At 36.3% G+C, this 27589-nt stretch overlaps 1 protein-coding gene across 4 annotated transcripts; it reads left to right on the top strand.

The window, feature by feature from the left end:
- The first annotated feature begins 5 nt into the window (after positions 1-5).
- On the top strand, positions 6-27589 carry LOC120626163 (angiomotin-like protein 2). Of its 4 annotated transcripts, none has more exons than XM_039893518.1 (18): positions 6-108; positions 310-489; positions 1539-1711; positions 2472-2626; positions 5147-5351; positions 6245-6480; positions 7039-7231; positions 9222-9371; positions 11033-11141; positions 11269-11414; positions 13486-13625; positions 14646-14852; positions 16778-16912; positions 17328-17458; positions 17882-18004; positions 19063-19148; positions 25227-25442; positions 26362-27588. In XM_039893518.1, the coding sequence occupies exons 2-18, from the start codon at positions 417-419 to the stop codon at positions 26626-26628; spliced, it is 2745 nt and encodes a 914-aa protein (XP_039749452.1). In that variant the 5' UTR covers positions 6-108; positions 310-416; the 3' UTR covers positions 26629-27588. The 4 variants fall into 4 exon arrangements, with proteins under 4 accessions (XP_039749452.1, XP_039749453.1, XP_039749451.1 ...); XM_039893519.1 differs by having other exon boundaries at positions 306-489; positions 7039-7219; XM_039893517.1 differs by having other exon boundaries at positions 306-489.

The raw sequence follows: 27589 nt of genomic DNA, 5'->3' as shown, positions 1-27589 counted from the left end.
ATGCTCTCTGTGACCCCCATCAATCAAATTATTAGAAATAATTCTTTTTTTTGTAAGATTAAAAAGTTAATTTGATTTGTTTTGATAGTACAGATTCGTTTTTTCTTTGTAAGTTGTGATTGTTTTCAACTTATTCTACACAATAAATAATCATAGTGTCGTAAAACATAATATTTTTAGTCACGCTACACGACTGCAAACATTAATTCACGACGTCGTAGAACCTATCACTAGGTTTTTCTTATTGCAATCTATTTCTACGCATATGTTAGATGTTTTATCAGTGGTATGTGATTTACTTTCAGATAGATGTCGCATAGCAAAGTACAAGAGTGATATAGTAAACAAGATGTGGTGTGAATTGATTATAAATTAATAACTTGTAGTTGTAACATAAAAAAGGTCACGTTATAAATATGGGGTCCATGCGACCGACTGGACGGTTCCTAACGTTTGCTAATAATATTCAGAGGACACAGAAACAACCTGGTGAGTGTTATTGTTAGTAACTGAGGTCTGACAAACTAACCAAATGAATCATATCTTTTGTATTATGAGTGCCCTTGTTTATCTTCCGGATTTTAACATTTACTATTAGTTTATGTAACATTTTGTGCAATATTTATTTACTTTTATAATTTATTGAAGTAAAATATATTGAGAATTGTGAACTATGAAATTATTGCATGGAATGATGGTAAAAAACCAGGGAATGAGGTCAATAATTGAGTAAAAAAGAGTATTGATCATTCGGTTTTAAAAAAACTGCATCAAAAGTGGTCCAGTACTCTTTCAGTACGAAAATAGTTTTATTCTTAAAAAACAGGAAGCTATAGGAAGAAGACCTCTTATGCCAAATACTTACATTAGATCACCAATCAGTTCATATGTTGTTAAAACTAGCTTATAAAGTATGCCCACTCTTAGTATAAGTACACGCTAAAAGACAATAAAGAGCATTTATTTGTTATTTCCTGTTAATATTTGCATCACCCAATGTTGAAATGTTGCTCCATTGTTGATGAAATAGGTCACTGGTGAACTAATTTTGAACTAAGTTGAAAGCCAATAATTTTTAGGTTCCTTTAATCGAATGATTGGAAAATGCACAAAATTTGAGCTTTAAATTTGACTTTTAACTTCTTTCCTTTCATTGCGTAAGCTTAAATGGCCACTAACACCAAATTACAATCACTACCTAATAATTGCAGTATATTACCCGTCAACCCATGTTGTATCAGTTTGGATAATCTATGTTCTATGTATATCATATGTGGAAAAGGGCCTGTGCACTGTAGCATTAATAAGGCTTATTGATGTTGAAAGCTAGTCCGCATGTCATCCATACTAATAATATAAATGCAAAAGTGTGTCTGATTTTTTGTTACCTATGTTTGACCCAACCACCATATGTAGAACAATGAAATTACAAACATACATAGCTTCCATTCATTCATATCAATATACAATACTTTTTGCCCTGGAAAAGTGCTCAGGAACCATTCCCCCAGGCTTTAAATAACTTACTTGTTCTCCAGTTCCCAGTGGGTTTCCACAAAGTTTATCAGGCAGTGAGACAGATGTATCAACATCAAATGAGAACCTATCCAGAGAGGAGCGATACGTGGTCCGCCACACAGCGAGGGTCGAGCCACAAGGTCAAGAGAACCAGAGCCAAACTAATAATAACAACAATAGAAATTCACTCAAGGTAATTTATATCATAATAAACTTGCACAATGTAGTTCCACTTAGTTGGCATACTTAAGATTGTATTCGCTTTTTTGTGTACAAATACAAAAAAATCTCTAGACTCAGGACCAACAAAAAACTCATTTTACCTTTTTTAATAATTTTGTAGATAAAAAGAAACATATGATTATTAAAAAATGTATCTGATTATTAAGAAAATATTACTGGGGTTTGAATCCTGGGTTGTCTTTTGTTCATATTGTGTAATGTAAACTCAGCTGCAAACATTGTTCAAAATTGAATTCAAGTTGGGTTGGGCCTTGTGTTTAAATAAATTTGGAATGCAATCACCATCATTTTACAAACTTTTAAAGTTAAAAAAAACGTGGATGGACGTTATCAACCCATTACCCTCACTATAGGCATGGGTCTCCTATCAGAACCCACCACGCTGGCCAAGGTTGAATTGGTAGACTTCACACGCTTTTCAGAACTTAATGGATAACGCTCGGAATGCAGGTTTCCTTCATCAATAAAGCAAGTGATATTTTTAAATTGCTTAAATTAAAAACGCACATAACTCCGAAAAGTGAGAGGTGCATGCCGGGGAAGCCCTAACCACAGGGCTATCACGACATTTTTTATAGATCTATTTAATTATAGAAAGCTTTTGAATTTGACCCAGTTTCCTTATTCATCCTCCAAAGTACAATCTGAGTGCCCTTTGGCGAGAAAGTTGTCACAGTAAAAGGCCTTAAATATTATTTTATCACCAACAGGATAGTGTCTCAGGCAGCAATCGTAACTCACTGAAAGACTCAGTGGGTGGTGGGAACAGCAACCGCAGTTCCTTGGACGTTTCCTCATCTTCATACAATACGCTCATCATCCACAATCAGGATGATTCCTGGTCGTCGCGACCAACACCTATTCGGTAAGCTATTGGTCTTCTAAGAATAGTGGGCTAACCTTTTTTTTGTAGGTACCGATATCGTCGTCGGTGATTTGTAGAAATGGCGCATCCACCTATGTAATACTTTGCAAGACAGCTGTTTATTAGTTTTGAAATTATATTTTTTTTCATTGATATTTGTACTTTTGTCATTGTTAATTTTTTATATTTATTTCATGACAAAATATAAAAAGTATTCTAGCATATACTATGATGTAAATACTTATATAGAAATCTTTTTGACTTGATTTGTATCTAAAATGCTGACAAGTAAATCATCAGTGTTGATAAGTTTTTCGTTATAGGATTCATCTTTTCTACCTATATACCTATGTTCTTCTTTCATTCCGGATGTTACTACATGCATCTGTAAAATCTGGATACATTTCAAGGATCCTCTTTTAATTTAAAATATAGTACCACCTAGTTGGTTCCATTCAAATTTAACAATGATTCATAATACAGGATTTACTGGTGTTCTAAATAAACCTCTCATGGAATGAATAAAATGTTCTATTTTAATGCTTTATACCGTGTGCCGTTTTTATTCGCGCGTTGAAAATTGCACTGAATTATATTGGACTAAAGGTACACTAAAAAATGTTCTCTTTTCACATAGGTGAACTCTTTTCACATATAGATGTGCAGACTAAAAACTTTAAATTATAAAAAGTCTCCAGTGGCGTGCACAGGGATTTTGACCAAGGTATGCATAAAGAATGAAACCAGAGATGGCATAAAATTGAAAAATCCTTCCCCTTTATGAATTTTACAAAAATGTTAGGGTATGCAGTGATTTTGTGCATGTATGAAGTGCACGCCACTGAATGTCTCTTAATTATTGATGATTTCTCCTAATCTCAGTAAATTTCAAACTGCTCCTTCTTTCTGTACCCTTTCAAAAGATTCTAACCGGTGCTAACCTTAAAGCTTCATACATAATTTGCGATTAATTTTATATGAATACTACCGGTTAACAATCTGACAGAAAAGTTTCAGAATATGATAGCACTACAAACAGACAGACTAGACATTTCAGAAGAGCTACTTTGAAATCAAGAATTTTATTAGGTAGGCTACTTGAAATTTAGAGTATAAAATTTGTATTTGTATTAATTTTCCAATAATAAATTAATATTTATTACGTAATTGTTATTTTGACCTTGTTAAGAAAGGTGTAGGTTTTAAATTTAGTGTTGATAAAATTTATAATTTTTCGGGGCTAACCTTTAAGCGTGTGGAATGTGAATGTAAAGTCATTGAATGGTGAAAGCTTAAAAGTAACAGACAAATCTTTGCATTTAAAGTGACATTGTTTACTTGGGTGGTGGAAAGTTGCTGTTTGTCAACCTTATTTAGAATTCCTTAACAAAGCAGTAATATCGAAATAATCTCAACATCATATTACAGTAACTCCTCCAGCTATATAGACTTGAAATTTACGATAGTAGAAAATCATTATAAAATTCAAAAAAAATCAAAATTTGTTTATTTCAAGTAGGCCTAGTTTATAAGCAATTTTGAAACGTCAAGACGAACGTCGTATAAATTATAACAAGTGTAGCGTCCACAACTTTGTTGTGAATAAAAAAAAAATTAAAATTGAATTTTTTTTATTTAATAAAAAAGAAAAACACTTTTTTTCACATTCGAAAATAAGATTTACGGTTTCGACTTAAAATATGTTATGAATATTTCTTTAATTGTCACAGTTTTTTAAATTAATCTATAAGAATCCTTAAGAACCAATTTAACGCAAGTACCTAAACAGGTAAGTATTTATTGTTACTACTTATACGTATTTATTGTTGCTAATACTTACCTAAACAGGTAAGTATTTATTGTTAAAGATAACATTTTTTTTTGAAGATGTTTTATTCCGTAATAAATCCAGCACGAAAAAAATATTATGTAAATTAATTTTTAGAGTATCGGAGACAAGTAATATATAAAAAATATATATAATAATATATAACTTTTCTTAAAATTCAACCGCGATTGTGGCTATCGCTTAAATATTTACATTACACACAACATAACATCACGCATCATCACGCCAGTACACTGAAAAGCGTTACGCCGTTTTATTAATAAATAAATAAATATACTAAGACTATACAAACATCGCCATCTAGCCCAAGAGTAAGCGTAGCTTGTGTAATGGGTAATATAAATAAATACATATAAAATAAACACAAACAGATAACACAGCCACTGAAAAATATTCGTGTTCATCACACCAAACTTTTTCCAGTTGTGGGAATCGTACCCACAGCCTTGAACTCAGAAAGCAGGGTAGCTGCCCACTGCGCGAATCGGCAGTCAAAAATATTTCAGTGTATCGGGGTACTCCCACATTTTCTACCAAAGTTAGTAGTTGCATATTTTTTCGCGACTGGAACCTTATGATGTTGGACACAGTATTCAATATACAAAATTTTATTTACTTTTTTTTTTGTAATTATTTCATTTATATTCAGCTAACTTTTTTTTTTTATATAGAGAACACGAACGAACAAACAGTGAAGTAAAACATTCAAACACACAATCTTCTCCATACCACACACTGAAGAAGGAGGGTGTGAAGAAACCCAGCGGTATTCCCCTGCCAAAGATGCATAAAGAGCAAACAGTCACTGCGCATGCTAACTATATTGATATCGGTGGGCAGAGGATCTACACAAGCCCTCCTGACCATGGAGTTCAGGTTTGTTCATTTTACTATCCCAACTTATATTATAAATGCGAATGTTAAAAAATGTTTGTTTTTTTGTTCATCCTTCCTTCACGCACTAACTAAAAACTAATTAAGTTCAGAAAACAGCCCATTTGTTGAATATCGAGATATTAATGAATATCTTGTTATTCAACAAATGGGCTGGCAGGTCCCTATTTCTCTATCCCTACTTACTACTACTAATATTATAAATGTCAACGTAAGTTTGTTTGTCACGCATTCACGCAAAAACTACTTAACCGTACCTCATGAAACTTTGTACACATATTCTTGGAAATGTTAGAAGTAATATAGGATACTTTTTATCCCGACATTAAGCTCGGTTCATTTGGAAGAGGGGATGAAAGTGTTTGACGATTTTACACCATAAGTCCGACAAATTATAACCGATTTAAATAATTATTTTGGTACTATAGAGATTATGTGTTTAATTTTGCCCCAACTGTGGTTGGAGATAGAGGACAGAACTCCTCAGCGGACAGCAAACCCCTCATTTAAGGGTTTAAAAAAAATTAAAGTATTCAGTATCGCTAGATACTGAATACTTTAATTTTTTTTTGAACTACAACTAAATTTAATGCCACATCAAAAAAAAAAAACAAACGCAGACGAAGTCGCGGGCAACAGCTAGTATATAACAAATGTGGTCAAATAAGTTTTATGATACAAGTACTTGTATCATAAAAATATACTTGCCGCTTTATTGTAGCACTTAATTAATAAATATTTAATTTAATGTAAGGAACTTATTTTACTGCATAAAAGTAAAAAAAACTACAGGTAAACATTACAAAATGTACCTGTTTTTTTTTACCGGTATACGTAGACTGTAGTTTAAAAAGCCTATGTGCCTTTCCATTCAGGAAATCACCGAGATACCAGATGACTTTCTAAACCAATCGTCAGTGTTGAAGCATCTTGCGAAGGAGGTGGCCCAGTCACCCACCCCGCGCGGGCCCACACCCCCCGCCTCCCCGCTCTCCCCGCACTCCAATAGAGCACCTTCCAAGCCCAGGGAGGAGAGAAAAGGAAAGGGCTCGAAAGCTAAACTTAGTAAAGAGAAGTTGAACTTGTCACGATCTCAACCTGATTTGACGAGGTAAGCGTTTAATTATGCTTAACATTAATAATATCATGGTTAATATTATTGGTTAAGCCGACCGTCCCGTTATCACTAAATTAAATATACATAAATAAATAAATATACTAAGACAATACACACATCGCCACCTAGCCCCAAAGTAAGCGTAGCTTGTGTTATGGGTACTAAGATGACAGATAATTTTTTTACATTAATACTTAGAATATACGTATAAACACCCAGACACTGAAAAACATTAATGCTCATCACACTAACATTTTCCAGTAGTGGGAATCGAACCCACGGCTTGGGCTCAGAAAGCGGGGTCGCTGCATACTGCGCCGATCGGCCGTCAATTGTGTCAATAGTCGTTAAAGCCCCCAACCCTATGTATATTTTCTATATAATTTTTCCTTTTTGGCCTTTGGTTGCCTGCGACTGTTTTTATTTATTTATTTAAACACTTTATTGCACAACCAAACAAATACGGACGGGTTTTAGTTTACTATCGGGGGGACCATGTGCTTTGTCTGTCTATTAATACATTTAAAAAAAAAACATGGTACATTTGTGCAGTGTGGGCGTACGTGCAGTACCTGGTGGATCCGAGTCCAGTGGCTGGTGCAGCGGTGGCGAGGGTTCACTGGAGGAACCGGATGATGCCTTTTCAGCCGTCCTCGATACCCTGGCCGCAGAAAACCATCAGCTCAAGAGGCAGCTGGCGGATGCGTGCGAACGAGTCGCTAAGACTAACAAGGTAATATATAAGGTACTAACGAAATCCCTACTAATATTATAAATGTGAAAGCGTGTTTTCTAATGTGTTTTTAAAACAGCAACGAATTAACAGATTTATTTATTTATTTGGTATCTATGACCCATCACAACGCATTACACTACAACATAAATAGAATAATTAAAATACTAAACTAAATAAAAAAAAAAATAATTATGTATTGATTGATGTTTATAATACTCCAGAGAATGTCATGTGTTTTTATTCCGAAAAAAGCTATATAGAATGTATCCTTTTCTTTTTTATATTCATAATTGACAAACAAAGCAGGTGGTATATCTGTCAATTATGAGCAATTTTTTTTTCAATTTTTCTCTGGTCTGGTCTAGTGGGAGGCTACGGCCGTGGCTAGCTACAACCTTACCGCAAAAGAAGTACCGCTAAGCGATTCAGCTTTCCAGTACGATGTCGCGTAGAAACCAATTAGCGGTGTAGTTTTAATATAAAAAAGTTAAAACACAATGAAATATATTACACATGAATGCTTTGAGGAGCTCAAAAATATTGTAAATTCATAAAAAGGCCATGTAAAAAGATATCGGTCGTTTGACCGTATGAATCCTCGTATATCTAATTTTGATTGTGAGTAATGTTTATTTTCGCGCGAGCTGTGATGTCACCGTCGTTTTGAATGAATTTCAGCGTGAAACTACGTTGCACTGAACCCTGTTCTATATTCTGACGTGTTTGTGAGAAGCGTAACCTTGTATCAGGCTATGTGATTTGACACATTTCAATGTTCTATGTTTGATAATATTAAAAACAAACTTCTTCGGCCCGTGAATCTTATAAATTATAACCTTTGGCTGAAAGTCAAATCATCATCAACAAGACCGAATTCGGCCACAGCGACTTCTGTTCAATATTGAGAGCGCCATCCGTCGGCTCTCTGATGGCTAGTTGGTTGTTGTAGTAGATGGCTCATTTTAAAAGTAAATATGTGACCACCAGTGGCGTGCACCGGGTTCCTTACGAGGGTATGCATTCAGAAGGTCAATTGCATAAAAAGGGCAATAATTCTCCTTCTACACGAGTTTTATAGCAATTTTTTGGTAGGCAGTGCTTTTGTGCATGTATGAAGTGCACGCCACTGGTGACCACATATAGAAGCTAGGACCAAACACCTTTAAACTTACTTTGATATTGAATTATTAAGGTAGACTTGAAATAAAATAGTTTCGTGCTTACAAGTTATTCAAAATAAAAATAATATCTGTATATATAATAGAGTGGCTATAAATATTAACCATCGTTTTTTTTTACTTTATTTCATCGCACAATTTTGCAATTGTGGGAATCGAACCCACCGCCTTGGACTCAGAAAGTAGCCCACTGCGCCAATCGGCCGTTAAAATGGATGGATTGGTGATCGCAAAAGATGGTAGTAGATGCACAGAGGACGCTGCAGCCTGTTCTCCGTTATAGTCTCTTAGTCGCCTTGTACGACACCCGCGGAAAAAATAAGGTGGTGATAACTGTATTCTGATTTTCCGTCAACACAAGGCATATCGGCCCATCTCATGATAAATCAAAAGCTTCTTCTTGCTATTAAATACCAAAGTTATAGTCCAAATGCTCGAGATGTCATTTAGGTTTAGAGGTTTATTGAACTTTTAATTTTATAAATTTAAAATGCATATAAAATATTATCTCTAGTTTCAGACGAAACTGATCGAAACTGCAACGTTTCCTACTAGATGACGCTACAGTCGCTATAAGACTGATGTGAAAGGCATATACTAATTTCGGCATCGACGGTAGGAGAGCCGTAGCTTAATTGGTGAAAGCGCTCAGGCCGCGATTGCCCGAGAGTCGCAGGTTCAAATCCTGTCGGTTCCAAAAATTTTTATATGCATTTTAAATTTATGAAATTGTTGATTCCTCCAAGTGTAGGTAAAACACTAATAAAAATTATAAAAATATTTATTGAACTTGTTGTACAGTCTATATTTATCCTCGACAGTTGGAAGAGGAAGTGGAAAAAGTTCGTACAGCGCATGAGGAGCTAGTCGGGTCGTGCGAACGGCGCGAGAGGCTCGAGTCGGCCGCGCGGGTGCGACTGCAGGCGGACTGTCGGCGGCTGCATGAGTTAAATAGGGCGCTCAAACAACAGGTAACAAAATTTTTACGTTGAGCAAACAACAGGTAAAACAATAGGTAACAATGCTGCTCAAACAATAGGTTACAATGTTGCTCAAATAATAGGTACTAAGTTTCTCGACAATGGTAAGTTTTGCCGCAACAAAACTTAGCAATATTTTAGTATTATATGAACAAAAGGGACAACTATTTTACTGAATTTTGAATAACAGCTGATTTAATATACTATACCGTGACGCCCTAAAAATAACGAATACAATTCGCAAACAAAACGTTTACATTATTAAAATAATACTGCTATACTAAGCGTTGATAGTAAAGACATGCCAACGCCGAGGAGGGGGACCTTGTGGGTTAATGCTCTTAAAAATACCAAAAAGTTGGATACATTATAAATACCACCAATACACCACTGTACTACTTAATAATGAGGAACTGAAACTGGAGGATACGAAAGTTTTTCTAGGAAATAACGTTAGATTCTAAACTTCAATGGGTCCCTCATGTAAATAATTTATCGAACAGGCTTAGTTCTGCTGCCTATGCGGTAAAGAAGATACGCCATATGACCGACGTAGAAACTGCTAGACTGGTATATTTTAGTTACTTTCACAGCATTATGTCATATGGAATTTTACTTTGGGGTAATGCTGCTGATATTAGCACTATTTTCGTGCTGCAGAAGAGGGCTGTTCGTTCGATCCACAAAATGGGTCCGAGAGAGTCATTGGGAGATAAATTTAAAGATTTTAAAATAATGACAGTGTATAGTCAGTACATATTTGAAAATTTAATGTACGCTCATAAAAACATTTCTAAATTTAAGAAAAAATGTGACTGCAATAATTTAAACATTAGAAGTAAGAATAAACTCACAGTGTAACATACTAGGTTACATAAAATTCATAATTCGTTTAAAGGAAATTGCATACAATTCTACAATAAACCACCAATTGACATCTTGGAGATGTCTCTCAAAAAGTTCAAAGTTTGTATTAAACGTAAGCTTATAGAAAAGTCCTATTATAGTTTAAAGGACTACGTAATCGATAAAAAAGCTTGGGTGTAAATTATTGCTCTAACCAGGTTGCTCTTCTAATAATTTAAAATTACATTGTGAGATGGTGATAACAAAAAAAAACACCCGGATAAGTTTGTTGTGGGCTTTTCTTAGACCAGGACGCGTTTGGAACCCTCGTAGCTTTAGTTTTAAGTTTACGAATGTGGTGATCGCCATCATCCGTGTAATTCTTATGTACGCATCAAAAGTGCCACCTATGGGCCTACTTGAATAAAGATATTTTTGACTTTGACTTAATACTTTATAACGATAGTTATCTAAACTTCTCCGAATATACCACAGTTTGTGACATTAATTTCATATTATGATAATAATTTTTTCTGTGATGGCATTTTAGCACCATCATATGAAGCGATGGGGCTATTTAAATAAAATCTATGTGATGCAGAATGGATTCACTATACAATACCATAGGTTAGGAGGTTAAGGAGCCCATCGCGCCTGACAGGGAAGATCAATTATGATATTTTTTTTACTTCCGCCCTACCTGTAAACAATGCTGCCCCATCTCAAATTCGACTCTAGCTACAGCCCTAGGCCACGCTCTTACCTAATACTGCGATATGCATTTTTATCAGCCTGTCGTATGATAGGTGGAGCTGTTGTCACAAGGAGTGCGTGCTGAGAACGACGGCAACAGCGAGGCGCTTCGGAAGGAGTTACAGAATAGAGAGATGCTGATCGCGCAACTCATAACACAGAGTAAGAAGTCATTCTCACACCTCTCATAATGCCTTACCAGTGTAATACGCTCAGAAAGAAAAATCCAAATTATAATCTGCTAAAAAGCAGAATAAGAATTATTTTAACAGGTTTTCTTTTCTCGCAGATAAAGAGTTAGCTTGTGCGAAAGAGAGGCAAGAGATAGAAATGGCGGCGCAGCGAGCGACGTTACAAGAGCAACGCACACATATAGACATCCTCGACACCGCCCTCACCAACGCACAGTCAAATGTTGTACGATTGGAAGACGAGGTAGGATTTTACTTGCCGTTTATTAAGTTGTGTGAGAAAGAAAGATTTGATATTTATGTGAAGCATAAAATCGCGAGGACACGAGCATGTCTGAGACGTAGTTCTCAAAGGCGTGTGAAGTCTACCAATATGTAATATGCTAGCATGTTGGACTACGGGATAAGCTCGCTTTTAATTCTGAGAAAAGACCAGTGCTCATTAGTTGGCCGGTTTTTTTTTAAATTCATACTTCATTTATAACATAAACTGTGTACATATAAAGGTCTTATGAGCTAAAATAGGGACACAGTATGCCATTTTAGGCGTGCAATATTATTATTTATAACATTTAGCAGTTGACAATAATTATTTTACCTCTAATGTTCTAAAAGATTACCGTAAAATGGGAAAATGTGGAAACGTTAGTGCGCTAGCAACATTCCACGGTTGTAAAGTGAGACGTTCCCGGGGTGTTCTCTCAGTTTTGGACCCAACGCACTGCATACAATAATGGCAGAATGAGGGTTCTGTATGTTCTTAATTCTGTGGGAGCAGCGTGGTAAGTCTATGCTCTGTAAGAGAGTCGAGTCTTGTGTCCATCAGTGAGACGTAAATAGATACATGTGTAAATCCATTATTTCTAACTTGTCTTATTATACAACGTGCAAATGAAAACCGAAATAATACTTCAGAAGCTTTTGAGGTACATTATTTACTGTCTCTGAGACTTATCTGTGAAACCGAAACGCTAATAGTTTTTGAGTGAACCATAGTTTTTACTGAAGCCAACAGCCCTAACATCACATGTAAAAGTAAAATCAATAAAGTGACTCCTGGTACTTTATTAGGTACGCGTTCCGTAGTAAAGGTACTATGCCCGTGTCGGTCTTTTATCTTCAATAGGGTTGTCAAAGGTAAACATTTAGAATGTTTTGAATTAGTTTGTAGGGAAAAATAAATATGCTCCTTTTGATTAAATATTTTTACAGGGTGATTCCTTATGAAATATAATTATGCACCGTTCAACAGTATTTCGTAATTCCGTGACACGTTATATATGCAATCTTTTCATTACATTTTACTGCTATGTTTAAAAAATATTAAAAAATAATAAAAACAAACACTCATAAAGAAAACCACTATTATTTCATGTCTTTTTATCAATTTAAATGCAATTGATTTTATTCTATTTTTAAATTATAATTTACAATATAAAAAGTAATGGAAATAATGTTTACATTGTAAGACAATTAGGAAATAAATTTTAATAAATTTAAATGAATAGTGTTAAAAATTTCAATAAATATAAATTAATAATAGTATGAATATAAAAATATATTTTATTGTAAAAAAAGCGTGGGGTGCATGGTGTCAATAGTTATAAATATTTTATTGACAGATATGAGTAGAGTGATTATTATTTTGATAATATCTTAAAAAGCACCCTACGCTTTTTTTAAAATAAAATATATTTTTTTATTGGTGTCAATAGTTATAAATATTTTATTGACAGATATGAGTAGAGTGATTATTATTTTGATAATATCTTAAAAAGCACCCTACGCTTTTTTTAAAATAAAATATATTTTTTTATTCACACTTATTAATTTATATTTATTGAAATTTTTAACACTATTCATTTAAATTTATTAAAATTTATTTTCTATTTTTTAGTTCGGTTTTGTACAAAAAGCGTGTTTTTTAGTTTTTTTTAAACTATTATTTATTTCTACTTTTTAGTTTGGTTTATTTTAAACTGTTTTTTTGATCTAATCTACTATCAATTTCGTGATAACTCTAAGCTGTCATTAATTATTATTTTAAACAGGCCATTAAAAAGTAACAGCTAACGCCCTCTACCATCTAGTAGCTTAATGTTTTCTGAGGAATTTGTTAGGTACGCGAACGCCATTTGTTGGTAACGCCATAGGTTTTTAACATTCTTGGTAACGCTATAGGTTTTTTACATTTGGGTCTAGATGGCGCTGTAGTAATTAGTTACATGCATGAATTAACTGCAATTGTATATCGAATAGCGTATACCGAATACCGTGTACCGAATACCATGTACCGAATACGGTGTTGTTGTCAGTGTCGGCACGCAAGCGGGTACGTGGAACGTGTACTAGGACTTCAGCGGGCACTGTCGTCGTTACAACAAGCGTCCGATCGTCGCGAGCACACGGAGCGTAAACTGCGAGCCCAGCTCGAGACTGAACTGCAGGCGTTAAGGTATTTGGTATTTTATATCAAGAAGGTGTATATTTATCCTTTACTTACTACAGGAGGCGACCTTGAAAATAGCTAAACAGTCTGCGCTACACTATACTTTCAAAATACTAATAATATTATAAACGTGGAAGTGCAACAAAATGCGTAAAAAATGCGTATATATGTTGTCTCTATGTAACAGAACTCGCCTGGGGTATAACTAACGCCATGGTTATTTATGACGCCAAGCAGTATGCTTTTTCCGGTCTGAAGAGCTAAGTCGCCGGTGTAACTACAGGCACAGGTTGATGTACACAGCCCTGCGAAGTTTTGCTCTGTGATTCTCTATTTTTATAGGCGATGGGTCCACTCATCGTAAGGTGGCCATCAGCTTGATCTGTCAATTATTACTTAAAAATGTAAGTTATTTAGCGGTGAGGACTTGACTTTTCTTTCGGAAAGCCTAGTTGGAATCCCAGAACGCACCTCTAACTTTTCTAAGTTATGTGCGCTTTAAGCAATTAAATTATCACTTGCTACAACTGTAAAGGAAAACATCGTGAGGAAACCTGCATGCCTGAGAGTTCCCTTAATGTTGTCAAAGGTGTGTGGAGTCCACCAAACCGCACTGGGCTAGTGTGTCGGACTACTAGTGCCTTGAACACCTTCTTACTGTGGGAGGAGACCCGTGCCCTGTAGCGGGCCTTTAATGGGTGTATATGATGATGAAGTTATTTATGAGGAGGCACATTCGATGGCCTGGGTAATAGCTTTTTTTTTTTTTCTTGCTGAGAAATGCATTCATTCGCATCCCTCCCGGAGACATGTAAGAAATAATCTAACCTGCTTCCGGAAGGGTATGTGGGACTCGCTGACACGAGACCAGAATACCCACTAACTAACACCCAGCGGAACCGTCTACGCCATACCGAGACCACAGGATCGCTTTCGCATGCTACTGTGGCAAGCCTGGGTAATACCTGACAGTACTAAGGCCAACAGTTGAATGATGTTGTAACTCCACTATTTTACGTATATCAGGAAACGGGAATGCGCATGCGGCGGCGTGTCTAACAACACGAGCGGGGGTGCGGTCAGCGAGGCGGGGGCGGAAGAATTAAAGCGCGCGTTAAGGGAGCGAGACGAACGGTTACTGGCCTTGGAGGGAGAATGTGCCAAGTGGGAGCAGGGATACCTCGAAGAGGCCGCGCTCCGGCAAGCCGCCGTATCCGCCGCCTCAATACCCAAGTAAGACAGAGATCTGTGGACTGTGTATGAAGGAAGTCATTGTGCCATCATTCAACACGCAACCGCCGAAAAACCGAAAAAATTTCATTTATGTATTATCTCTCATATGCATGAAGCTAAAACTTCTACACTTGCCAATTTGACTATCTTTAATTGTTAACGCTTTAGAAAACCAAAGAAATTGTTGACAGTGCGACGTCATTACAGTGTCCCTGAACCCTGAGTTTTACATTTGCACGCCTGCAATCATAATCGTTTTAAATTTCGAAAAACAGTAACGTAATAATTAATGAGACTTATCTTCCTTGTTTTTAAGACCATATTTGTCCACATTATACGAAAGTTACCGGAAGTTTGTAAAATAACAATCAATAAGTGTTTGCAGCTCTAAAATGAGGAACATTAGATCCATTTTACTTTGCCGTTACGGTGTTTTGATATTCGAAATGGAGTCGATGATAACGAAGTGTGTTACATCCTAAACTTTGGGTACTAGAGTTCAGTGATCACACACATGCTACTGACGTTCTGTTACGTCCCTTAAAAACCTAGCGTATATATTGTTCACATACTATTATTGATTTGCGCAACAATAAAGTTGAATCAGAATTATGTCTGAGCCGGCCTGGCTCAACAATAATCTAACATCCGTAGACAATAAGCCTTACTAAAATATTTGCTTGCTCACAATCGAGGAGACGTTTTCGAGTATGGAAATGCTTGAACATCGGAGTAATGAATTTATTTAAAGCCCAAATTTGCCTACGATTCCTTTGCTTGGATTTTTGACAGAATGCTAGTTAAACAAAAATCAGAACAACAGTATTTGCGACTCCTAAACTTGTGGCATTAGGTCCATTTTACTTTGACATGGTTTGATACTCGGAATCGACTCTTCGATTAAGAGTGGGCAAATCTTATTATACTAAGGGAACTCGTAAAAGACTTTTTGTGGGTCGTGTTCAATAGTAAGGTGGTTTAAGTAAAGTTGAAATAATTAGTTAATAAATCCTAGTGTTTGTGTTGTGTGTGTTTTTTCAACTTCAGGCAAGTGCCGGGGTCTGACAGTTCGTTCATGTTCGTTGCAAACTTTATGTGCATGTATATTTACATAGAAGCGCCCTTGTTAATTTAGTTTACAAAACAACATTTTGGTAACTCTGTAAATGGTTTAAGTGAAAGAAAATTGATACCAGGGATTCATAACATGATTCTGAGTTACCGAGCGTTGGACTTTTTTGTCGGTATTTTCATGAATTTGATGATATTTCCAACAGTTTTTTTTTAACTTAAGCATGAAATCATCTATTCAGTAGACTAAATAGATGATTTCATGTTTAAGTGGTACAGTTTAGACAGACCTAAAGTTGATATTAAATGAAATACAAAAAGCGCGTCTCCTGTCTCTCTAAAACTTCAAATACAGGTCGAGCAAAATATACCTACAAACCAACACGACAATGTTGCGATCGACCTCTGCGTACACATACCTATTTAGTTATGCTGATTTAGTATCGATGCTCACGTAAATCGCGGAGCGTTATTATAGCATTGCGCATATTTCGCGATACACTGCGTGCTGAAAAATTACAAAATCCTTTACCCGTAATTTCCGAAGTAAATGGTTTTGGAATTAACCGCAACTTCTTTACATAGTTATCGTTAACATTCTTCTGTTTGGCTCCGCTTTCATCTCTCACAAGATAGAAAAATGAATGGTAAAATGTAAATTGTTGATGTTGGAAAAGAGCAACTGCTGAGTTTCTTGCCGGCTTCTTCTCGGTAGAATCTGCCTTCCGAACCGGTGGTAGGGTCACTACAAAAAGACAGACTTGACGTTTCAAAAGTGCTTATATTAGGCCTACTTGAAATAAATGAATTTTGAATTTTTTGCGTTTAACCCCTGTATAAAAATTGTCCTGTAGAGACGTGAAGATCGCGGCGTTGGAGAAAACGTCGGCAGAGTCTGAGCGCCTGATGGCTGAGGCACGCAGCGAAAAAATTCGACATATGGACGAGTTGCATTTAGCGCAGAAAAAGGTTGCTGATCTAGAAAGCAGGTGAGACAGACTAGAGAATACTTCTTACCTGCCAATCTGGCTAATATGCGTAAAACAATATTATTTTGTACTATATTATTTTTTAAGACCTCCCTGGCGCAGCGGTAAGCGCTGTGGAATTAAGTGTGAGGGACCGGGTTCGACCGGTCCGGGCAATTTGGAAGTTTATAATTTCTGAATTTTCTCTGGTCTGGTCTGGCTTCAGCCGTGGCTGGATACCACCCTACCAACAATGATGGGCCGCTAAGCGATTTAACGTTCCGGTACGATGTCGTGTAGAAATCGATTAGGTATGGGTTTAATTTCATTGCCATTCCCCAAAAGGTTAACTCGTTACCATCTTAGAGTGCATCATTAGTTAACAGCAGGTGAGACTTGTAGTAGAAAATAAAATGTATTTTCTTTTTGCTTTCAGAGTCAAAGAGCTCGAATCAAAAGTAGCAGAACGAGACGCCATGATTAAAGTATTACAAAAGCACACGAGCGCTGCGTCGCTGCGGAACAACTCTAGCCGTGAAGAACTCGGTAATCAGTACCTGAGTAACGGTAATAAGTTCCTGAGTTATCATACTTTTTATATTTTAAGAGGTATTGCCTTTAATAATAGTCATACATAAAATAGATCAATCATTTGTTGACGCAAAGTAACTTAATTTTATTTAATACTGTAACCAACCAACTCCTAAATATATATCTCAGATCTTATAAAGTTACGAAGGATTATCCTTTCAAACGGCTATCGATCTTCTAAATGCGTTTCAAAAAAGTATTTGATAACGGGTTATTATTTTGAGATCTATTGAGAGAATAAATTTCTTGTGTGATTGTTGACTGGGTTCATTGACCGGTTACATTTCCTTAGTTGCCACGTACGACACCCGCGGGATGACTACGGGTGGTGAAAACTGTATTCTGATCTGTCGTCACCACACAGCAGATTCGTCTTACTCATCTGGATTATTGTTTCAGTGGGTCTATCGTCTGGTACATCGTTCTCCAGTGCGGAGGGGGTGGGTGCGGGCAGCGCGGTGGCGGGCCGATATCGACATCTAACGAGGCGGAACTACTCGCCACACAACGATAATGCTAGCGGTAATTTGTTTATTTATTTATTTTTCCACTGAGCTCCACTTTTATACTTTATACTAAGTCATACATTAAAAAAGTAAATTTTAACTAAGCACGCGCAGACCGTCACAAAAAACCGACACCCTGAAGTTAGCTATAGACAACATTGTAATTTTGAAAAAAGGTTTGACACTTTCAATTGTCAAAGTCTGCGGGCACATTCCGGTGATTTAATTGATTCAATTGTAAAATAATCCCGAATTTTAATGTTGAGTAAGACTTGGCTGTCCGATAATGAGACAACTAGATAATGCGTTATAGCAAAACTTTCAATGTATTTAATACCTTTTTTCTAGTGTTAGTGTAGTTTTTTCTACAAACGTAGAACAAGGTGAAAGATAACATTTTTGAAAAAAAATTTATCTTGTTACGCCAAATAAGTGTAACGCGTATAAGTACACTCACGTTTTTTTTTTATTTTATTAAAGGGCTTCATTGGAGCACATATCAACTAGATGGCACTAACAGTCACGTATGGACTGATAATAATAAATGAATAATCTACGTCAATACACTCATCGCCATCTAGCCCCAAAGTAAGCGTAGCTTGTGTTATGGGTACTGAGATGACTGAAGAATAATATACATTAATACTTATAATATACATGTATAAACATCGCGCTGGATTTTCTCTAAACATCAGGTGTCAATTATTAGTAAAAAAAGTAGTTTTAGTTTTGCAGCCTTCGTACGGTAATAATCATGTTCGCATACCTACATGAAGCATGATGGCTGTTCTTTCGTTTTACTTTAGTACATTATCTGGTATTTAAGTGGATTGTGCTGTATCCAGAAAAGTCGACAAGGCTTAAGGTTGCGAAGAATCTTTAAACTATGTAATATGTTGTATCAATAAATATCATATACTGTATCAATAAATATTGTCCACCAATCCGCATTGGGCCAGCGTGGTGGACTACTGCCTAAACCCTTCTCATTGTGGTAGAAGACTCGTGCCCTGTATTAGGCCGGTAATGTGTTGATATGATGATGATGATGAAACATTCCTTTGTCATTTCCAGGATGCGGTTTTGACAGTTCCTCCTTACGACTAGAAGAACAACTAGCAGCCTTGGAATCTCGCCTGGAGCGGCCGCCCGTGCCCGCCGTGAGTTTCCTCCCCGACTCCCCCCACTCCTCCCACTCGTCTCACTCCTCGCACTCCTCCCATTCCCGACCGCACGCCCACTACTACTGAATACTGACAACTCACTTCCTACACTTTGAGGCTAGTCTAATGTTAAAAAAATGGATAGAAGCAGATGGTACTTTGCGGAAGTACCGTCATGGATTATAGCAAATTGAGGTCAAATGTTCATTGCATAATGTAAAAATGTCTTTTGTCTCGATAATCAGAACCTCACCTTTACAATTTTATACAATTCTTTTTAAAGTACGATAAAAGACTTGTAAATTATGGAAACTTTTACATTTTAAAAAGCTATTGTTAGTAATACGAATTTTGTACTTAAGAAATGGATCTATTTGCGAAAAACATTTTACAAAACATTCCAAGAAACATACAAATGCAGGTATTTTCACACGAGATTTTTCATATGCGTGTTGTAAAGATTTATCAGTAAATTAGGACTGATTTTGGACGTATCAACACAAATATCAAAAAATTCACGTATGACATATCTGTAACATATAACATTCCTTCACTATGTATTAAAAACAAGATTTTTTTTATAATAGCTTTTCTGTGTTCTGCGTGTTTTTTTTTTTTTTCATTGTTTGGAATTTGTGAAGTGATTTAACAATAAGCTTTCTAACATAGGAGTCTGTTCAACAAGTCAGTTTAAAATAATGTTTGATTGGTTTCCCGAGTCAGAATCTAAGTTTAAAACTAGAATCTCTTAAATGTTTCGAATATAATTTAGTTACAGAACAAACTTCGAATACGAGCAAAACTATTGCTAGAATTTTATTTAGCTTTGCTGGGCTTAGAGGTCAGAGGATATTGGCTAAACCATAGACCAGTTTCTGTCTTTTTGTTTACAACTGACCTGCTGGAAAAACTCTGCGTTGTTGTTTGCAGAAAATGTATATGTCAGCAATTCGTACTAGGACGCTATTGTATTTTTATGAATAGTATACTAACAATATCTATAGCCTAGTTCTATAGTAGATAGAAAATAGTGAGTCATCAGGACAGGGTAAAGGTGTATTCACAATGGAGTGAAATTTATAAAAAGCAATAGAATAAGTTTCGTCGATAAAAATCAAATAAAAATGTATTTGGGTTTTTGTACGAGGGTTTAGTCCGAACCCTCAGCCCCCTCGACCGTGGATAAGACTGATGAGGTCTTAAATCCGTGACAGTACTGTTAACTTAACTTTATAATTTATAGTTTCCTGATTGGTCAGGGGGCGTGGCTACGACGAACAACGATGACTTAGTATTTTCTTAACGCAAATGAACTTTAGTAATGGCTTGACTTTAAAGCAATACGAGTTAGGCGAAAAGTAAACTTAGTGTAACCACAGATTAAACAAAATAAATTCTCCGCGTGGTGCCTTATTCAGTGAGCGTAGGTATATATAAACTAAAAAGATGATTTGGAAACGTTATTTTTTGTAGATTTAAAGAATCTCTAAATATGCAAATGGAATATGAACTCCACTAGTCGTTGTAATTCACCGTGGGGTGTATGATTGCTTGGTGTTATTAATATAACTGATACAGTGTTTTATTTATTTAGTGCAGTGTAGGTAGTCAGCCTGTTCTCTTCAGAACAGGCCGTTTTTTAAACGTAAAAAAGTTTATGATGATGAGTGGATTGTTTGTTTCGCAGACAAACAACTCCTTGTGTTAAACTATTTAAAAGCGGAATCTAATCTTCATATATTTTAATAAAATTTCCCTTATAATGAGAACATATTTGGTATAATTTAAAAAATTGGTCCAATTTTTATTATTTTAAATTAATTTACTCTGTAAAATGAAGCGGTTATTTCCAATAAAAAGTTTCTCATCGTATTCATCTGTTTATCTGCTCTATAGCTGAATCATAAATAATTATTGATTCAGCTATAGAGCAGAGTTCCGTCACTCTGCTGCAATAGAGGTAGTAGGAAAACAGCAAACATATTAAAAAGAAAGTTTAATCTAGCCATAAAGCTTAGATTAATTTTTAGACAACAGTGACTAGTTCTGAATTTCCATATTATATACTATCTAAAACAACAAAAAAATATCGTCATACAAAGTCTTTTTGTATCTTCGTTAACCTCCTAATCGTTTAAGATTCCCTCATACTGTCCTGAATATATAAAACACCCAGTTTAGTCAGTCGGTAGCTACATAAGATTTAAAGGATTGGTCACAAAAGTACGCCAAAGTTAGAATAAAGGTTATTCGTATACTCAATTTCTATAGAGTATTTGGAAATAATTTTGTAATATAATCAGTCGTCTTTTAATGCGATGTTGTTTTATTATGGTATTTATTTTAGCTGTATTTTTTTATTTAAGGGGGTATAAGTATCGGCATTCACTATTCTTGCTTTTTATAGCCATTCGGTAATGGAAAACCGTGACATCACATGTTAAGCCGGGCTCAGATATTCGTCCGTTACCCGTTTCGGTCACTGATGCATATCACCGACTCGTATCTCTTGTAGTAGACGAACATTTTGTGACACAGCTCGTCCGAGGTAGTTCTGCCATGCTTATTTTCATAATTGCTGGTGTAATACATATGGCATATTACATATCGACCTGGTTTTGGCTCTATCATAAAAGGAGAGCAGAAAGCTCCATCCACCATGAGATATGACACTTAATTGAATGCGATATGGTGAACAGATCAGGCAAATAATATCTGGACCCGGCTTTAAATTAAATCATGGCATACTTTGACATGGATAGAGAATACGAGGAAAGGATGTTTCTTTCATGTTATACAATAGTTTTTATAATATTTTTTTTAAATTCCATTTACTTTTATACCTACATTTTATAGCAACGTTATCCCTCTAACTAACGTATTGTTTGCATCCTCTTTGGTTACCACTTTTCAATGTATTTTAAGAATAAACTGTTGCGCCGATACGAATACTTATTTCAATAGACGCTATGTATAGTCTATGGGATTATTTAAATAGGTGTTGTTAAAAAAAGTATTTGTTTTTGAAAATCATTTTTATCTTTTTAACAAAAGACTAAAATATGATGAATTCAAACCGTTTAATAATGTATCTTATTTATATAAATAACTTTTTAATACGTTCCGTATTATGTACCTACGTGCCTTTATCGGTGATAGCTGTATCTACAAAGCATACCTCAGGACACAGCAAGCCTGTACTTGAGGGCACCTTAAATTTTAATTGACCTGTATATTGTCCATAAAACTACTACACACAGTCATTTAGTATTTAAGATTTCCTTAAGTATTATTAGGTGCGTTCCACAAAAGAAATGCGCAGAGCGACGACTTTTAGGAATAGACGAATCACTGACGACGAGGCGTTGTTAAAAGCTTGGAATATAGTTCCAAGGCCTGGTTATCGGTATATTACAATATATATTTCGGAGAGTAAGTTAAGGAACTTTTCTATTTAGTTCCTTTCTCATCTTTCTATATTAGGACCGCGGAAACTCGCAAAGGGTGTGCATTGTTTACGAAGCGCTTTGATTCTTCAATTCATATAAGCACCGCACAGATGCACTTCCAGGCTTCTGTTCTGCCCACTAACCACAAGTTGCATTAACACTTACCATCTGGATTCCACAGTGATGTCCCGCATCTTCAGTTTCCCAAGTTGTTAAGCTAAAACGGTAACACTGGCTCTTCTGTGGATCTCCTCATTTCCGATTTGTTCACTTATTGATTCTTTGATCTATGCAAGGTTGATTCATAATTGGTCAGTGCTGTGTTTAAGTTATCACATGTAAACTGCGGACCTGTTGTATTTGTCCTTAAATGGAAAACAGCTGATATTGTGGTTGTTACTGCGTATTTTTTTACAGTTGTATCTCCAAGAGTATTGTTTTCATGAAAAAGTTGTGACACAAACGTTTTTCATTATTAAGGATACTCTAATACCCCATAATGTAAGAACAACCCTTTCATAACTAGCCTTGTCTAAATAAAAACTGAGTATTTCAATAAGCTAATGGTACAACCCTGCAAGTCTTCGCTCTGCTCAGCTCAGTGAGATCTTATCCTAGCGGAATACGTTTCTCTGGACTGGATACGGCCATTAAAATAATAAGATCTAATTTTAAGAGAGTGAATATTTTGGTAAGCTATTTTGTACTCGATATATTTTTAGAGGCATGTTGATTAATAAAAAAAACATGTTTTGTTTGTTGTAGTTTTAATAACCATTCCTAATACTAGCTTTGAGTTTCGCAAATAATAACAATTAGATATTGTCAAAATAATCATGCTTGGATTTCCGAAGTCAAAATAATAGTGTAAAAAACCGCTTGTGCTCGATTGTACACCTCGCAACCTTGGATGGTTTTCGTTTATTTTATCCAAACACTACAACGTCAGTGTAAAATGGATTGAATGGTGCTTGATTTAAAGCTCTTAATCGTCCATTTTTAATTTTATCAATACGTCGGCCTTTTCTCTTATAATAAACCAAATGAATGATTCCACACACAGACTCCTGCTGTGCGATGGTTGAGAAGTTGGGTTGACACTGTTATGCTTACACGAAGGTTATCCTATTTTGTATCATAATGATTAGTTTAGCTAAAGCTAAAATTTTGAAATCATAGATATCAATTGAATGAAACTGATCTCAACATCAGCTGAGAAAAGGTCTGTTAATACTTAATAGCCGAAAAGCGAAAAAACACTCCTTCAAAGAATGCGGTCAAACTTAGGAGTTAAAACTTAATAAACCTCTACTCTTGCGTCAGGGCTTACAAATTAGAAGTGGCAATCTTCTCCGTATGATAGATCCACAAGAGTACTACAGTACCCGAACAACTATAGAGTTCAAATGGAAAAAGGGGTTTTCTTTAAGGTATTGCTAATTACTTTGTCTCAAGATTTCCGCAAACCGCAGCGTCTGTGTGATTAGTGGTTTTTCACGCCACCGCAACGAACGCAAACGCGGGGTGCACGGTTCGGTTTGGCCTCAGCTTTTAGAGACACATATATCTCATGTACCTCTAATACAATGAAGAAGACTTTTAAAATCTCATACTAGCTTTGGTCTTGGAATGCCACCGATAATAGGTATATGTAAATACTAACTGTAAATGAATTTTGCTCGTGCTATTGTGTTCAGTGTTGGAGTTTCGGCTTTCTTCAACATGTCAATGAGCGAAAGAGGTAAGAACAATCAGTTTGACTATTTTTTTGCTTTATGCACTAACTTATGTACCTACTCAAGTACTTAATTACTGTAATGATGTTTTGGTTCTTTTTGATTTAGCAGGTACTTAGTACAAACACTTGGAATTGATTTTATTTGTGAATCTAATAATCGTAAAGTGTAATCTATAGCGATCTCGGGATGACATGTCTTGAAAAAAATAAACATTCTCAGAGATGCGGAGGCGTAAAGTAGTACATAAAACTGCCTCACTTAGAAGCGGAGAACGCAATGAACCACTTTGCGGACATACTTTTTACTAAACTTAACTAAAGTAGATTGGATCACTTTCTGTGAGCAGTATAACAGTTTGCTAGGCTCGCTAGCAAACTGTAGTCTTAGTTTCAGGGATTACATACTCGTGCGATGCCACAGGGACTTTCTCATAACGCTGTCCGTCCATATGTCTGCGGGCTATGAACCTTAATAGGTAGACAGTTTTTTTATAGAATATGAAGGTAATTCCATTGTCGATAGAACACTAAATAATAGAAACGAAAAACAATATTTCAGGAATTCCTCGTTGGTTTTCAGCATAGAGTTGGCTGTACCAACGGAGTTATCCCGGGAAAATAAACGCTTCCTGGGAACGAGATTTGTAAAAGCCGTAATAAACTGGGACGATGAACGCAGAAAACAGCTAGAACCATCACCCGTAGCCTATTAACGTCCAGCTGTTGGGCACAGGCCACATCTCTCATAGGATATACGGTTTAAGAGTATAGACCAACCACGCTGCTCGAATATGGTTTGGTGGGCTTTAAGGATTATTACCACAATTAAGTGATATATTGCAAACATATAATAGAATATCAGTATGCGATAAAATTGTATGTTAACAGCGTGGCTTGTGTTGCTTCCCCGGACTGGGTACGGTCGGAGCGCGCGGGAATGGCCGCGGTGAAGAAGCTTTGTTGTTGGAGAGACAAGGCAGAGCGTCGCAACAGACGCGCTCCTCTTCTTTACCGCCGCCACCTTCGGCCTTGCCCCGACCTCCACGGAAACCGTCTGCGAGAACGACTAGATACGATCGCCTTGAGCACAGAGACGCGCGGAAGGTAAGCATCTACACCATTATTATAAACTCAATACAGGACATGAAGGTTTATGTCGTCACCCTTTACATGCCGTTGTGGTTTTTAGTTATATAGGGGGTATACCCCATTTACGGAAGGAGGTTATGTGGGAGTCCCACATAACCTCCGTCCTGCCCAAGGGTCGAAGGTAGCAATAAAGCTAAGCTTTTACACCACGCTAAAAAAAAGGTAGTCTCCCTTTGTATTGACACGTTTTTGAGAATATTGTGGAGAATTCCCAGCCATGCAGGTTTCCTCACAAAAGTCTTCTCTATCGTTAAACCAAGTGATATTCAAAAATGCATTAACAAAAGTCTAAAGTGCCCCCAATGGACTGATCTTCAAACCATAAGGATAACACATTTGTTCGTTTAATTGCAATTAAGTGATTTCGTATAGACAACCAAACGTCATGATTTGACACCTCCATACAGCAGACAACGCTTCGTTAGTAGGTAGTAAAAAACTTCAAGGAGCTGAGGGGGGTAAAATGCCCTTTTATCAGCTTTTGTGCATGCCCGGTTCGATGTGTAGCAAATAAAATTGTATCCTTCCTAACAAGAAGTTACTGGACGACCAAAGGAGGAGTCACAGCCAATCTTGTCACACTGGGCTGTTGGGATCTTTTTCCCCATCGAATCCCTTGGATTTGACTCCGTGCCAATTTTATTTGTATGGCTGATGATGATAGGTAATTAATCAATTTATTCCACAAATCCCTATCGACAGTCCTTCACATAAGTTGTTGTAGTGCAAATCGAGGGGTTGCCCCTACGCGTTTGAGCGTTCCGTCAATATTAGGAGGTCATACCTTAGTAAGCCCACTAATAAAATGTATACCTACTATTAATAATTGGATTCATCAATAACAGATTTCTAAGACTGGTGTTATTTTTTAAAGGATTCCGACGGATCTGGCTCAATAGCCTCCACTGCGTCGCGTAGTTCACCGCTGCCGTACGACACAGTGACCCAACGCAAGCTACCTTCGGTGCCAACGTCGGCGTCCTTGCCAGCAGCTGAGTCGCGCGAATCGCTTGTACGACCGCGTGATTCCAGTTTACCCTCACCGTCCAAGCTCGCTGTGTATGCAGCCGCTCGGAGACGCTCTGCCGAATCTGCCAAAGATAACAATAAGCGTGGACATCAGTATCGAATTCAGTTTTAGAACCAGTTTGCGAGGGCTCATTTTAGGCAAGACCACGTGACATCAAACCTTTATACGCGACTGCTTGTAAGTTTACGACCAATCACAATTAACGCCTGTTTGATCAAGCCTTGTGATTGGTCCTACGTGTGACGCAATGCAGGCTACCGTAGACTTAAGTTGGACGCCTTGGCTTTGGCGTATAAGATTTACAAGCTCACGAACAAAATGTCGATTTTGACTATCGAAATCTCTAATTACAGCATAATTCAAACTTAGTTAATCACAGAACATTTTTTCCTACCTTTTCCGGATTTTATTTAATCTACGATATTTTTTGGTTGGTCCCCGTTCGGCCAGGCAAAGATTGTTGACCATGCAGCCTACTCTCCTCTTTAATCTGGATTCCTGTCATTATGGAATTTCACACGAACTTATATCGATCACAGATTATGCTTAATTTTGGCCACTCTGAATAAAGCTCCATTTTTTTTAAATAAGCATACAGGCAATTAGCAAAGACAGTTTTGCAGTTTCAAACACTGGTAACTGTGTCACAGTTGATCTCTGTAATTCGACGTTGAACAAGACAGTACTTTTCATGTTATTGGCCATAATACGTATTCAATGTCATAACTAAAGTATTAGGGCCCTGAAAAATAAAACAATTGTAAAATATTGCTCAGAAAAGATATAAATTAAGATAACGATAACTTTTATGTGGACGTTGAAGGCCAAATCCGAAGCCCTCTGTGTTTCGAGTGAACTTCAAGTACTTAATACTTATATCCAATCATAATGTTTTCGGATTTTTAATGGTTTGTATAAAGACGTATTATAATCGTTATGGTTTGGCAATTTCCTAAACCGAAAAATATCGGTGAGCCGCCTTCAACGTGAATAAAGTCAAAGTCCAAAGAGTATGCCTTTACTAGCATTTTTATTAAGGTTGTGTTGTGTTAAAAGTGTTGTGAATTTATAG

This window comes from Pararge aegeria, chromosome 9 (genome assembly GCF_905163445.1).
Source record: "Pararge aegeria chromosome 9, ilParAegt1.1, whole genome shotgun sequence".
Classification (NCBI taxonomy): Eukaryota; Metazoa; Arthropoda; class Insecta; order Lepidoptera; family Nymphalidae; genus Pararge; species Pararge aegeria.
The sequence above is the reverse complement of the archived record's forward strand: the minus strand, read 5'-3'. Positions and strand labels throughout refer to the sequence as shown.